Source organism: Haliotis cracherodii, unplaced genomic scaffold (assembly GCF_022045235.1).
Source record: "Haliotis cracherodii isolate W230 unplaced genomic scaffold, xgHalCrac1.p SCAF_2, whole genome shotgun sequence".
NCBI classification, from domain to species: domain Eukaryota; kingdom Metazoa; phylum Mollusca; class Gastropoda; order Lepetellida; family Haliotidae; genus Haliotis; species Haliotis cracherodii.
The window spans coordinates 38,152,215-38,165,634 of record NW_027266275.1 but is presented as its reverse complement, the minus strand read 5'-3'; the positions used below and the strand labels follow the sequence as shown (position 1 = coordinate 38,165,634).

Below are 13,420 nucleotides of genomic sequence, written 5' to 3'. Positions count from 1 at the left end.
TTTTTTGAGAGATAGTATGGGTTTTCGGCTACTGCAAAGTGAAAAATCTGGTATTCTGAGTGAGTGAGTGAGTGAGCGAGCGAGCGAGCGAGCGAGCATGATGTGCAATATTCAAGCAGCCTGTCCATAATCAAGTCATGGCCAGGCAAAGTTTAATGTGTTTTTTACAGATTTGAGCAATAGTGAGAGCTCTACTTCAGCGAGCAGATGCTAAGCAAGCAGAAGGTAGGCGGTGCACCAAAAAGTGACTGACCTGTGTACAATATCATGTCTGGAGCCAGCAGGGACACTTCCATCTAGACGGAGGTAGGTAACCGATGGCAACTGACATCTGGAACAAGACATACAATGACAATCAACTCACTTCCACATGGAAGTCACCAGTTTGTCTTCTATATATAATGGTAGACATGAGGTTGAAAAACTGGTGCAGAATGGTACCTCACATTGTTTGGGAAACTGATACAGGGATGTTTTACTGATACAGAGATGTTTTACTGATGCAGGGATGTTTTTCTTATACAGAGATGTTTTACTGATGCAGGGATGTTTTACTGATGTTTTACTGATGCAGGGATGTTTTACTGACGTTTTACTGATGCAAGGATGTTTTACTGATGCAGGGATGCTTTACTGATACAGAGATGTTTTACTGATGCAGGGATGTTTTACTGATGCAGGGATGCTTTACCGCTGTTGGGACATCTTAGTGATACCAGAATGTTTTAGTGGTCCAGGATGTTTTACCAATGCAGGAATATTTTATCGAGGCTGGAATGTTTTACTGATGCAGAAATGTTCCAGTGATCCAGGATGTTTTACCAATGCAGGAATATTTTATCGAGGCTGGAATGTTTTACTGATGCAGAAATGTTCCAGTGATCCAGGATGTTTTACCAATGCAGGAATATTTTATTGATGCAGGGATGTTTTACTGATGCACAAATGTTATATTGATGCCAGGATGTTTTACTTTCACAGGGTGTGCCTCATTACCATGCAAGAAAAAAGTCGCACGAAATGTTTCTCTTACTTCTTGGCTGAGACTGTGTTTACACACAACACACAAACAGACGTGTAACAGAAGTGACAGGAGACTTGTCAAACTCACTTGAGCAAATCTTTCTCTACTATATCCAGCATGCCTTTCAGCTGACAGAAGAGCAGCACTCGATGCTGGTTGACAACCGGTACATCTGTACCGAGATGACCAGTGCTGCCCCCAGGCATTGACACAGTGACACCGATACCGCAGTCGTTTAGTAATTGTCTGCAATATGATATCACGTCTATTATTCTGTTGGTACACGAATGACACTCAAGGCACAACAACATGGATTTCAATAATCCATAACAGGGAAATACATGACATATCAAATGAATTACTTCTGGTGTGCCACAAGGAAAGACATGAAGAGTTTATATCATGCCATGTTATAAGAAATTACTTGTTATTCCCACAAACAATGAATCTAACATTATTGGGAGAAATGTATTTTTAAACGTACAAATATCATTTATACTTATCCTGACTCACACTTATTGCTTATCTCATCTCATTTCCGAACGGTAGTGGAAACTTCCTGAACTGTGTTCCCAGAGAACAGAAATAAAGCTCACCCGAATGCACCCCTGAGCAGCTCAGACACACTGGAAGACTCAACCTCACGGTGGAGGTTAGATGAACTTTCCAGCCAATCCCCCCTGTCATATCTGTGTAGATTCAATGTTAGTTGAATGATACCACGGTGAGGGTGATAGTACTTTCGTAGAAAATTCATGTAAAATACAAGCCATGTACACTTAATGTGGTTGACATGGTCTGTACCAGAGTTTGAATATGAGACTTAGAGAACCCCGATGATGGTGTCTGGTGTGATCTAGACTGTCCTTACGTCTCCGATCCGATAGGATTAATGAGCAGGATGTGCTCAAAAGGTTAAACGCTGTGGCTTGGCTGGTAGGACACGTTGCATAACTTTAGCTGTTTGAGTATGACGCAGGTACAGAGGTCTGTGAAAAGAAGGTTGCAAGAAGAGGTCGACTGTTGTGTGAAACACGGAGACTGTGCATAAGTTAGAGGCTGCGTGAATGTACGAGTCTGTGAAGGATCTGTGCCTGTGTGATGGTCTGCTGCGTAATCTGGAGGGTTGCACGCAGGTGTCTACTTCCAAGAGAAATGTGGGGGGAGCGGAGGAGAACTGGTTGCTAATGCCAGGACCCACAGGTGAAGTCAGGGACTTGCTCTTCTTAGAATTTGAAGTGCCCTCAGTAACAAGTCAGTGCTCTTCCTGAGGGAAGAAGTCTGCATTGAAACTAGAAGTTGGTAGCCCTTGGGTTCTTGTAACCATGGTGAAGGAAACATCTGGACTCTTTCTGATTGTTACCGTATAATGAGTAGAAAATCATGTGTCACGCTAGCTACTAAATCTGTTTTAGAAGGTGGAGTAGGTATCTTACCCTGCTGAAGAATGCAAGCTGCGTGAATGCTGTAGACTACATGCAGGTAGGGTCCTGCATGAAGGCCTGAGGCTGTGTGAAGGTCTGAAGGTCTGATGCTGTGTGAAGGTCTGATGCTGTGTGAAGGTCTGAGGCTGTGTGAAGGTCTGAAGGTCTGATGCTGTGTGAAGGTCTGAAGGTCTGAGGCTGTGTGAAGGCCTGAGGCTGTGTGAAGGTCTGAAGGTCTGATGCTGTGTGAAGGTCTGATGCTGTGTGAAGGTCTGAGGCTGTGTGAAGGCCTGAGGCTGTGTGAAGGTCTGTGGCTGTGTGAAGGTCTGATGCTGTGTGAAGGCCTGTGGCTGTGTAAAGGCCTGTGGCTGTGTAAAGGTCTGATGCTGTGTGAAGGTCTGAGGCTGTGTAACGGTCTGAGGCTGTGTGAAGGTCTGAGGCTGTGTGACGGTCTGTGGCTGTGTGAAGGTCTGTGGCTGTGTGAAGAAGGCCTGTGGCTGTCTGAAGGCCTGTGGCTGCATGAAGGTCTGATGCTGTGTGAAGGTCTGATGCTGTGTGAAGGCCTGTGGCTGTGTGAAGGCCTGTGGCTGTGTGAAGGTCTGAGGCTGTGTAAAGGTCTGGCTGTGTGAAGGGCTGAGGCTGTGTGAAGGTCTGTGGCTGTGTGAAGGCCTGTGGCTGCATGAAGGTCTGAGGCTGCGTGAAGGTCTGTTGCTGCGTGAAGATCTGTGGCTGTGTGAAGGTCTGTGGCTGTGTGGCTGTGTGACGGCCTGTGGCTGCATGAAGGTCTGAGGCTGCGTGAAGGTCTGTGGCTGCGTGAAGGTCTGTGGCTGCGTGAAGGTCTGTGGCTGCGTGAAAGTCTGTGGCTGTGTGAAGGCCTGAGGCTCTGTGGCTGTGTGACGGCCTGAGGCTGTGTGAAGGCCAGTAGCTGTGTGAAGGTCTGGTACTGTGTGAAGGTCTGTGGCTATGTGAAGGTCTGGTGCTGTGTGAAGGTCTGTGGCTGTGTGAAGGCCTGTGGCTGTGTGAAGGCCTGTGGCTGTGTGAAGGCCTGTGGCTGTGTGAAGGCCTGTGCCTGCATGAAGGCCTGTGGCTAAGTGAAGGTCTGTGGCTAAGTGAAGGTCTGTGGCTGTGTGAAGGTCTGTGGCTGTGTGAAGGTCTGTGGCTGTGTGAAGGCCTGAGGCTGTGTGGCTGTGTGAAGGTCTGGCTGTGTGAAGGCCTGAGGCTCTGTGGCTATGTGAAGGCCTGTGGCCGTGTGAAGACCTGTGGCCGTGTGAAGACCTGTGGCCGTGTGAAGGTCTGTGGCTGTGTGAAGGCCTGAGGCTTCGGAAGGTCTGAGGCTTTGTGAAGGCCTGAGGCTGTGTGAAGGCCTGAGGCTTTGTGAAGGCCAGTGGCTATGTGAAGGCCAGTGGCTGTGTGAAAGCCTGGGGTTGTGTGAAGGACTGGTCCTGCATGTATGGCTGGGTCTGTGAAGGTTGTGGGAGGTTCATGAACTTCTGGAGCTGCATTGATGTCATTGGATGCGTGCAGGTATCTGTGTTCTGTGCATTAGCAGATCTTGTCGTTGAAGATGAGTTGCAATCAAGAGGGCTTTTTTTCTTGGCTAACACCTTCAGGTTGTTACTGCTAGTGCAGGTGACAGTAGGAGATTTCTTCTTAGACCTAGATGAACTTTTAATAAGAGTGTCGACGTCCTTGCTTCCCAGGAAAGAGTGAGTGAGTGAGTATGATTTTATGCCGCTTTTAGCAATATTCCAGCAATATCACGGCGGGGGACACCAGAAATGTGCCAGGAAAGAACTTAGTGATGGCATGACTGCCTTACCCTGCGAAGAAGGAAGGTCAACGTGGACCTCCTCCATAACATCTTCCTCTGAAGAAGAAGTAGGCGTTACCTCACTCTTCTTTTTCTTCATAGTTATCATATCTGAAGAAGATGCAGATCGTGATAATTCTCATCTCTTCCAGTGTAACCTCTTCCTTTACACAACAAAGAGGTATTGTGCAAATTCTTTTTGTCCTAAATTGAGTGCAGAAACTACACTCTCTACTTGTTCTCTGGGAATACAGTTCAGGAAGTTTCCACTACCTTTCAGAAATCGAGATAAGCAATAGGCATGAGTCACGATAAGGTTAATTTTTTTTATTGACAACACAAGTTTCCTCAATATTTGTTGAAGGTGGTGACAAGGGATTAAGACTAAATTGAGTGTTGTGAAATCCCGACATGAGACAGAGACTTACTTGAGTGCTGTGAGTTTGGGGGCGTGTGTGAGATCCTTCAGGGACGAGTTCTGCTGCTTGAGGTGCTGGCAGACGGACTCAAACTTGGGGTGGTTGGGGTTGAGCACGAGGGCCGGGTGGTTGCACACCTTCCGCAGATACTGCAGAGCCTGACGAGAAAACATCAACAGTCAGCTGCTCTGACCACCAGACTACACGTGAGTTAATGAGAGCAAACCAAGCTGTATGATAAACACTTGCAGATACAAGTATGCTAATCTAAATGCAGCGAGGTTTGGTGACACTTAAACTGTATTTCAGTTATATCGGAACTCTGAACAGTGACTAGATGACTAGACTAACTATACTCCTTTGTACAGTCTGCACATCCAGTGAGAGAGTGAGCAAGTGACCAACTTGGATTTAACTCCGCTTTGAACAGTGTTTAAGTTTTATCACAACACATCATATTAATGTGAGATGAAAGTCAGGAGTTATGCCAGTGTTAGATGTTTTCTTCTTCGGTGGAACACAATGTGATACTTGACAAAGGGTCCATATTAGGGTGAATCTTAGATACTACCCACGACCAGTGGACGCTCGAATGACTTAGACACACTTCTGAACAGGTAACTGTGGCTCCAAAAATCACTGGGCCATCTTTCCCAAAACAGAACATTGACTAGTTTCACACATTCTTTTACTGCTTTAGCACTGATATTAATGGGAGACTAGGCTTGGGTCACTAGGTGTTGTTCGCAATATTCCAGCAATATTACGGTGGAGGACACCAGAAATGGGCTTCACACATTGTACCCATGTGGGGAACAGAACCTGGGTCTTTGGCATGACTGGCAAACGCTTTAACCACTAGACTACACCACTGACCCATCAGTCTTAGCCAGCCCTTCATGACCCATATTGTTGGGAATTCACATTGTACAGTGTATATCCACCTGGCAGTTGATGACTACCCTATGTCTCAGATTGACACAAATCACTAATTTCATCGACCAGACCAAGACAGAAAATGTATACCAGATCATGGAGCACAGACCCACTGTAAATATCAGACATTTAAAATCATCACAGGCTTGACACAATAAAATGAAATATAAAAGATTTACACATACTTGGAATATATGAGTAGTTCCCTGAGAGTTAACTTTCTTGTCCGTGTCATCCTGCAGGGTCTCATCGATGCCCTTCTTGACACGTGAGCGGGCGAAGTCCTCGTACAGCTCCACCTGGAGGGGACTTAGGTCACAATAGTAGTCCTGGATGATCTTCGGGGGCAGGTCCTGCAGCACGTCCTCCTTGAGGCGGCGCAGGACGAAGGGCAGCACTTGTCGGTGGAGAGACTCCATAGCGAGGGCACCTGTAACACAGTCAATATTGTCACTGAATAAAGTTCTATATGACAGTGCAATAAGTGAAAAATACATCAAAATGGTTTAAAGTATTTATTTCATGAGGGTATAGATGTTCTGATCGGCAAACAAGCTTTGTGGGTTTATTTGAATGCCTCTCCGGATAACATGGTTAGCTTACTACCAGTATTTGCCATAAAGTCTAGGAGTGAGTGAGTGAAGTTTTACGCCATTTTTTGCAATATTCCGGCAATATCACGGCAGGGGACCCCACAAATGGGCTTCACACATTGTACCAATGTCGGGAATCGAACTCAGGTCTTTGGCGTGACGAGCAAACACTTTATAACCACAAGGCTACCCGACCACCCCATATAAAGTCAAGGAATACAATGATATAGTCAGTGTGTGCTGGAAAGAAGTAGCAACAAATCAAATTATGGTAATTTAAATTTGTCTGAAAACAAGATACACATGTAAACTCAAGCACAGATTCAAGAAGTTTTATCAAACGTCAACTTTGAATATGCAATTACACCTGTTAAAATCAGAAAGAATATGTGCAATACAAGCATTGTTCCTTAATCAACACCAAATTACTTTTCAAGAGAATATCATTCCCTATCAAACATCTGAAATTGTTGGAGGCAAAAATCGAGGACACCAACTGCTCATTACTACATGATAATGAACACTTTTCATGATAGCCTGTGGAAGAAGCCATATCAGAAGAGAAATAGTTTGCTGAGCTCCTATGTGTTGTGTTATGCACCCTTATACCCCAGCTATTGATTATGCCTGAAGTATAATACAGTCGAAAGTCGTGTCAAACTCCGAGGGACCTGGAAAAAAGTGTGAGTTGTCCAGGGTTCGAGACAACCAAGAAAGAGAATTTTCCGAAAACCAAACATCATGTAAGAGATGATTACCAGGTCTGGACGCAACACTAGATTTTGATGCATATGTAAATTTCAGTGCCCTGGCTGTTGGTCGTGATGCGGCCAGCTATTCAGGCGTCTCATAGCAATCTGGTCTGGTGTCAGTGTTTCAGTCATATCTTAAATAATAGATCTTAAATCTGTTTTACTCATTTTTCAATTTTCACGTGATATCAGCAGTCACATGAGAATGCTAAAGTACCTTTATGCCTCTGTGTATCCAGTAATCAGCTTGTACGATTGTTGTAATGTGTGCTTGTTAATTAGCCTTGATTGGATATTGTCTTGATTGGATATTGTCAGTTGTTAGAAAGCATCCTGCCTTTGGTGTAATTGTGTCAATCGCAGTGAGGTCCGTCATTTGAGTGTGAAATGAGTTGAAGGTTGAAAGTTTGGCGAGTGTGGATGTTGTTTTGTTTTATTATGAACTGTTTGAGACAACCGGGAATTTGACATATCCAGTTTGACAGATCCAAGTATAAATGATGATAAATATAGCAGAAATTAACAGGGACCAGAAGGTGAGTTTAAGGGAGATGGGAATATGACACATCAAAGTTCGACACAAGGTGGTTCGACTGTAGTTCAGGGCTTAAACATGCACTATTACACATCACAAGCTATATTTTGAAAAAAAAACCCAAAAAACCAACCAAGTCATGAAAATATGCGAACTGTTATTAATATGCAAACTGTTATTAATGCATGTTTGCGTAAGTTCCCAGGTAGATGCTACACACACTGTTAGTGGTTCTCCTCACCTGCTTCCTGTTCCTTGGTTGTGCTCTTGGCATCCCGACTCTGCAGGATCGGCTTCCCATACCGGGCCTGGAACTGCCGCTCCGTGCCCAGGAATCCCGGCATCAGGAAGTCAAAGAGAGACCACAGGTCCAGAACATTGTTCTGTATAGGTGTTCCGGACAGGATGAGGCGGTGGTTACACACCAGCATCTTCACAGCCTTGGACAGCTGAACAGGTGGCAAGAGTGTGAGATGGGTTTACATCATAGTATTTCAGTTGTGTCACGTTAGCATGGGAGGAAATGTGATGCAGATCATAGACGTTGTACACCATACAATCCACACTCTTGTGAACATTTCAGAACTTGGTTTGTCTACATTCCGAACATTGATTGTTTCTTGTTTAATGACACTCAGCAATATTCCAGATACTGTAAATCTGGAAGTTTGGCGCCATGAAATTAATGCGAGTGGCTAACAATAGCATTAACTACGTCTGGAAAGTTTTGCAATTCCATGTTAAGATTACCAAATATAAAAACCTACTTTTGCATGTGTTATTTTTGATAAGTAGGAAGCGGCATGATGAAATGGTAACTCAGTGTCAGTCAGTGTTTACTAAAACTATAGATGCATGTGTTGTTGTTGTTGACTAGTGGGGTTGGAGTAGCGTGTTTATCTAACAGACTAAACTAGCTGGCGTATGTCAGATTACTTGGTGTTATGTCAACTTGATGAGATGAGGCAGGTTAGTGAACTTAGACAATTAGACTATTGACTGTGAATGACCATGTGTAATTAGGTAAACAGGACGGGAGTGTTTGTTTATTCAGTAACTGGTTGGTTTGATTATGTGTGGAAGTGATTTCAAGAAACATGCCTCCTGATGTCTTTCGTTTGTTGTTGGTTTGCAAACATAACTGCTTCATGAAACTATTGCGGGTGTGTGTCGTTCACAGTTTTTGCAGTACTTTCCTGCTCGCAAAACTTTCCAGATTTATAGTACATGATGGCAGCCTGTAACTTATTGAGACGGTGATGATATAATAGCCAAGTCCAACAACGTTGGGTTATGATGACATCAACCAAGTCAGCGAGCCTGACAACACAAGGATGCCTTGCACAGGTTGCTAGACACCACAGGGTAGGTGACATGTAGCATTGCAGGAATGCATCATCCATCACAAATATATATATATATATATATTTTAACATCACACAATGAAAAGGTCAAGCACCCCTCGGATCAATGCAACAAGATCTTGACGCATACCTTTGTTTTTCCATTCCTGATAATATGACCTTCATCCAATATACAATAGTTCCAGTTGATGGTGCTGTGAAGAAATACACAATGTTCTGACATGGCATGTAATCAGGGTTTTGTTTCTTTGTTGTTTAACACCACACTCATCAATATTCCAGCTATATAAAGGTGGCCTGTCAATAATTGAGTCTGGAGCAGACAATCCTGTGATTGACATCATGAGCATTAATCCACGCAATAGGGAGATGATGACATGCATCAACCAAGTCAGTGAGCCTGACCACCCGATCCTTTTGGTTGCCTCTTGTGGCAAACATGGGTTGCTGAAGACCTATTCTCTACCTGGATCTTCATGAGGTTTGTATCCATGGTAGCAATACATGGTATCCATGGTAACAACACATAGACAGTAACTATGTTCTAACACAACATGCAACGAATACTGAGATTAACTTAGGAATTGCATTTATGACTTTTTAATAACATTGTTTTGATTTTTTTTTTAAATTTGGTGATATTCTGTGTTGTAGCTCACCTGAAGAAGTCTATGTCGTTCCTGACCACATCATAGGAGGCAACGATCAGGTTGTGCTTCTTCACTTTCTTCTGCAATCTGAACAGGGAAAGGAGGCCGACCATATAGACAAACCCCTAGTTCAATTACAACATTTATTTCCATAAACTATTGCAAATGTTTGATGTTTAAAAAAATATCAATTCTACCTTGAATTTGGAAATAACTCGATTCTGACTGGTCAATCAGAGGCTATAAACCCCTCTGATTGAACAGCTGGTTTAAGGGAAGCTAATATTCATAGAATAGTACTTTTTTGAGTCATTGTCGGTTGGCATATTCAAATAATTATATCTACAATTACAGGTTTCTATATACGACTGGACATCATATCTTTTGTGTGACAATGAGCGATATGACGTCATAATGGTTACTTGCAGTGTAGAAGGAAAGCCTTGCAAAAATTGGTTATTTTTCTTTAGGGATGCCTACATCATGTCAGCTTCCCAAGTTGCCATGCTTATATGCTTTCAGTGCCTGTCATATATCTGCGTGAAGTATCACGGTGTAAACACACTGCTTGAGCATATACAGCGCCATATTTTGTTCACGGGCTGTTGTCGGTGATTCCGTAATTCAGATCAACAACCCACTCAAGAGACTGGACTCAACACCAAAGAGTTTGCTTTTTATTTAGTCATGGTAGAATGGAGATAAACATACTGTTTTCAATTTCGAGCTAGGTTACCTGTGTATTAACTGCGCTAAATTTAACATTTGAAGCCTCACGCTGCACGGTTCCAAATTCAATTTAGCGGGGTTAAATCTACAGCTAACTTAGCTCTACATTGAAAACACAGTATGTTTATCACCTAAATATCTGACAATAGCATGAGCTAACAATATCCCTGAAGGAGAACATGAACCTCCCTCTCAGCCCATCCCTGTTGGTATTTATCTCCCTCTCACTCCCTCAAAGCAGGTATTTACCTCTGTCTCACCCCTGTCCCTGCTGGTATATATCTCCCTCTCACTCCCTCAAAGCAGGTATTTACCTCTGTCTCACCCCTGTCCCTGCTGGTATATATCTCCCTCTCACTCCGTCAAAGCAGGTATTTACCTCTGTCTCACCCCTGTCCCTGCTGGTATATATCTCCCTCTCACTCCCTCAAAGCAGGTATTTACCTCTGTCTCACCCCTGTCCCTGCTGGTATATATCTCCCTCTCACTCCCTCAAAGCAGGTATTTACCTCTGTCTCACCCCTGTCCCTGATGGTATACATCACCCTCTCACTCCCTCAAAGCAGGTATTTACTGCTGTCTCACCCCTGTCCCTGATGGTATATATCTCCCTCTCACTCCCTCAAAGCAGGTATTTACCTCTGTCTCACCCCTGTCCCTGCTGGTATATATCTTCCTCTCACTCCCTCAAAGCAGGCATTTACCTCTGTCTCACCCCTGTACCTGCTGGTATATATCTCCCTCTCACTCCCTCAAAGCAGGTATTTACCTCTGTCTCACCCCTGTCCCTGATGGTATATATCTCCCTCTCACTCCCTCAAAGCAGGTATTGACTTCTGTCTCACCCCTGTCCCTGCTGGTATATATCTCCCTCTCACTCCCTCAAAGCAGGTATTTACCTCTGTCTCACCCCTGTCCCTGCTGGTATGTATCTCCCTCTCACTCCCTCAAAGCAGGTATTTACCTCTGTCTCACCCCTGTCCCTGCTGGTATATATCTCCCTCTCTCTCCCTCAAAGCAGGTATTTACCTCTGTCTCACCCCTGTCCCTGATGGTATATATCTCCCTCAAAGCAGGCATTTACCTCTGTCTCACCCCTGTCCCTGCTGGTATATATCTCCCTCTCACTCCCTCAAAGCAGGTATTTACCTCTGTCTCCCCCCTGTACCTGCTGGTATATATCTCCCTCTCACTCCCTCAAAGCAGGTATTTACCTCTGTCTCACCCCTGTCCCTGCTGGTATATATCTCCCTCTCACTCCCTCAAAGCAGGTATTTACCTCTGTCTCACCCCTGTCCCTGCTGGTATATATCTCCCTCTCACTCCCTCAAAGCAGGTATTGACTTCTGTCTCACCCCTGTCCCTGCTGGTATATATCTCCCTCTCACTCCCTCAAAGCAGGTATTTACCTCTGTCTCACCCCTGTCCCTGATGGTATATATCTCCCTCTCACTCCCTCAAAGCAGGTATTGACCTCTGTCTCACCCCTGTCCCTGCTGGTATATATCTCCCTCTCACTCCCTCAAAGCAGGTATTTACCTCTGTCTCACCCCTGTCCCTGCTGGTATATATCTCCCTCTCACTCCCTCAAAGCAGGTATTGACTTCTGTCTCACCCCTGTACCTGCTGGTATATATCTCCCTCTCACTCCCTCAAAGCAGGTATTGACCTCTGTCTCACCCCTGTCCCTGCTGGTATATATCTCCCTCTCACTCCCTCAAAGCAGGTATTTACCTCTGTCTCACCCCTGTCCCTGCTGGTATATATCTCCCTCTCACTCCCTCAAAGCAGGTATTTACCTCTGTCTCACCCCTGTCCCTGCTGGTATATATCTCCCTCTCACTCCCTCAAAGCAGGTATTTACCTCTGCCTTTCCCCTGTCCCTGCTGGTATATATCTCCCTCTCACTCCCTCAAAGCAGGTATTTACCTCCGTCTCACCCCTGTCCCTGCTGGTATATGGGTCATTCTAAAAAAAAGTGAGTTTTTTAGTCCGAGTTGAATAACAAGTAAAATATTTATTTTAGATATGTTTAAACACAAGTGTTTTTCGTAGAACATACCATGGTGTCTGAAAGTTAAGTTTCAGTATTTCTTATTAGGTATTTTATTTTAATTAAAACTGCTTAATTGCAGTTAAATTGAGCTGAAGGGTGTGTCCGTAACCCTATGTTTGCACATCAACATTGTTTAATGTTGCTAAAAATAAAAAATATTATGTAAATAATGTTTATATATTGTACATTACCTTTCTAACTCATGATATAAAATTATCTTTTGAAGATACACTCTTTTATTTATATTGGTTTTTGGTAAGAAACACTTGTACATAAAAAAGTGTCTGTCCTGTTACCAGGATGGATCAAAACTGAAAAATAAATAATCCTTCAAGATTCCCATAATTCAAAATAACAGAAATGCAGCTTACCTCCTGTACTATCATGGCAGCAGTGTCCTTCAAGTGAGAGAAGATCTTGGATAATTCTGCTTGACAGGGAAGTTTATTCCTATCATGAATACTCTTTTCTTATGTCTGTGCTGTTACTGCTCATTTTTGCCAAAACAAATATTTTTTTCTAAAACCATTTTTTCAGAATATTAGAAAATATGAACTGTTCACAATGCCATGTGGTCTCAACATTTCAAGGGAGGTCTCATTAAAAAAACCTGTAATTAATGTCAATTTGTCTATGCTGTTACTGTCTGTGCTGTTACCTTCAAACATGTAACAGGACAGACATTCCGTGGTAACAGCACAGACTTATCATCATCTTAAACTGTCTTTCCTTGTTTAACCAATCAATAATATCATTACCATAATAACTCAAATAATTCCTTTTGAAATAACACAGACATTCAAAAGGCTATAGTTGTACAAATTTTCCAAGCTGAATAAAAACAAGTTGCTCAAGACTTAAAAGTAACAGCAGAGACAAATATTGGTAACAGCACAGACATTTGGTCAGCTTTATCTAACTATTCTTGTCCAATTCACTCAATATTCTAATTTTATGAAACATTAAGACATATGTTTTCAAATTTATCACAGTTTAGTAGAAAACATATACATAAAAAATAGACTACTTTGTTGAAGATAGTTATCTGATGAAAAAGTAACAGCACAGACATTCCGTGGTAACAGCACAGACTTATCATCACCTTAAACTGTCTTTCCTAGTATAACC

At 43.3% G+C, this 13,420-nt stretch overlaps 1 protein-coding gene across 1 annotated transcript in view; it reads right to left on the bottom strand.

Moving 5' to 3' along the window:
• Positions 1–13,420, bottom strand: part of LOC139468062 (TATA-binding protein-associated factor 172-like) — a 63,950-nt gene that overhangs the window by 5,588 nt on the left and 44,942 nt on the right. Inside the window, exons 30-36 of the mRNA XM_071249765.1 lie at positions 9,517–9,594; positions 8,988–9,051; positions 7,735–7,942; positions 5,799–6,043; positions 4,687–4,835; positions 1,112–1,270; positions 254–331 (exon numbers count right to left, since the gene is read on the bottom strand). Coding sequence (XP_071105866.1) covers positions 254–331; positions 1,112–1,270; positions 4,687–4,835; positions 5,799–6,043; positions 7,735–7,942; positions 8,988–9,051; positions 9,517–9,594 — 981 coding nt within the window. The remainder of the gene's footprint in view (positions 1–253; positions 332–1,111; positions 1,271–4,686; positions 4,836–5,798; positions 6,044–7,734; positions 7,943–8,987; positions 9,052–9,516; positions 9,595–13,420) is intronic.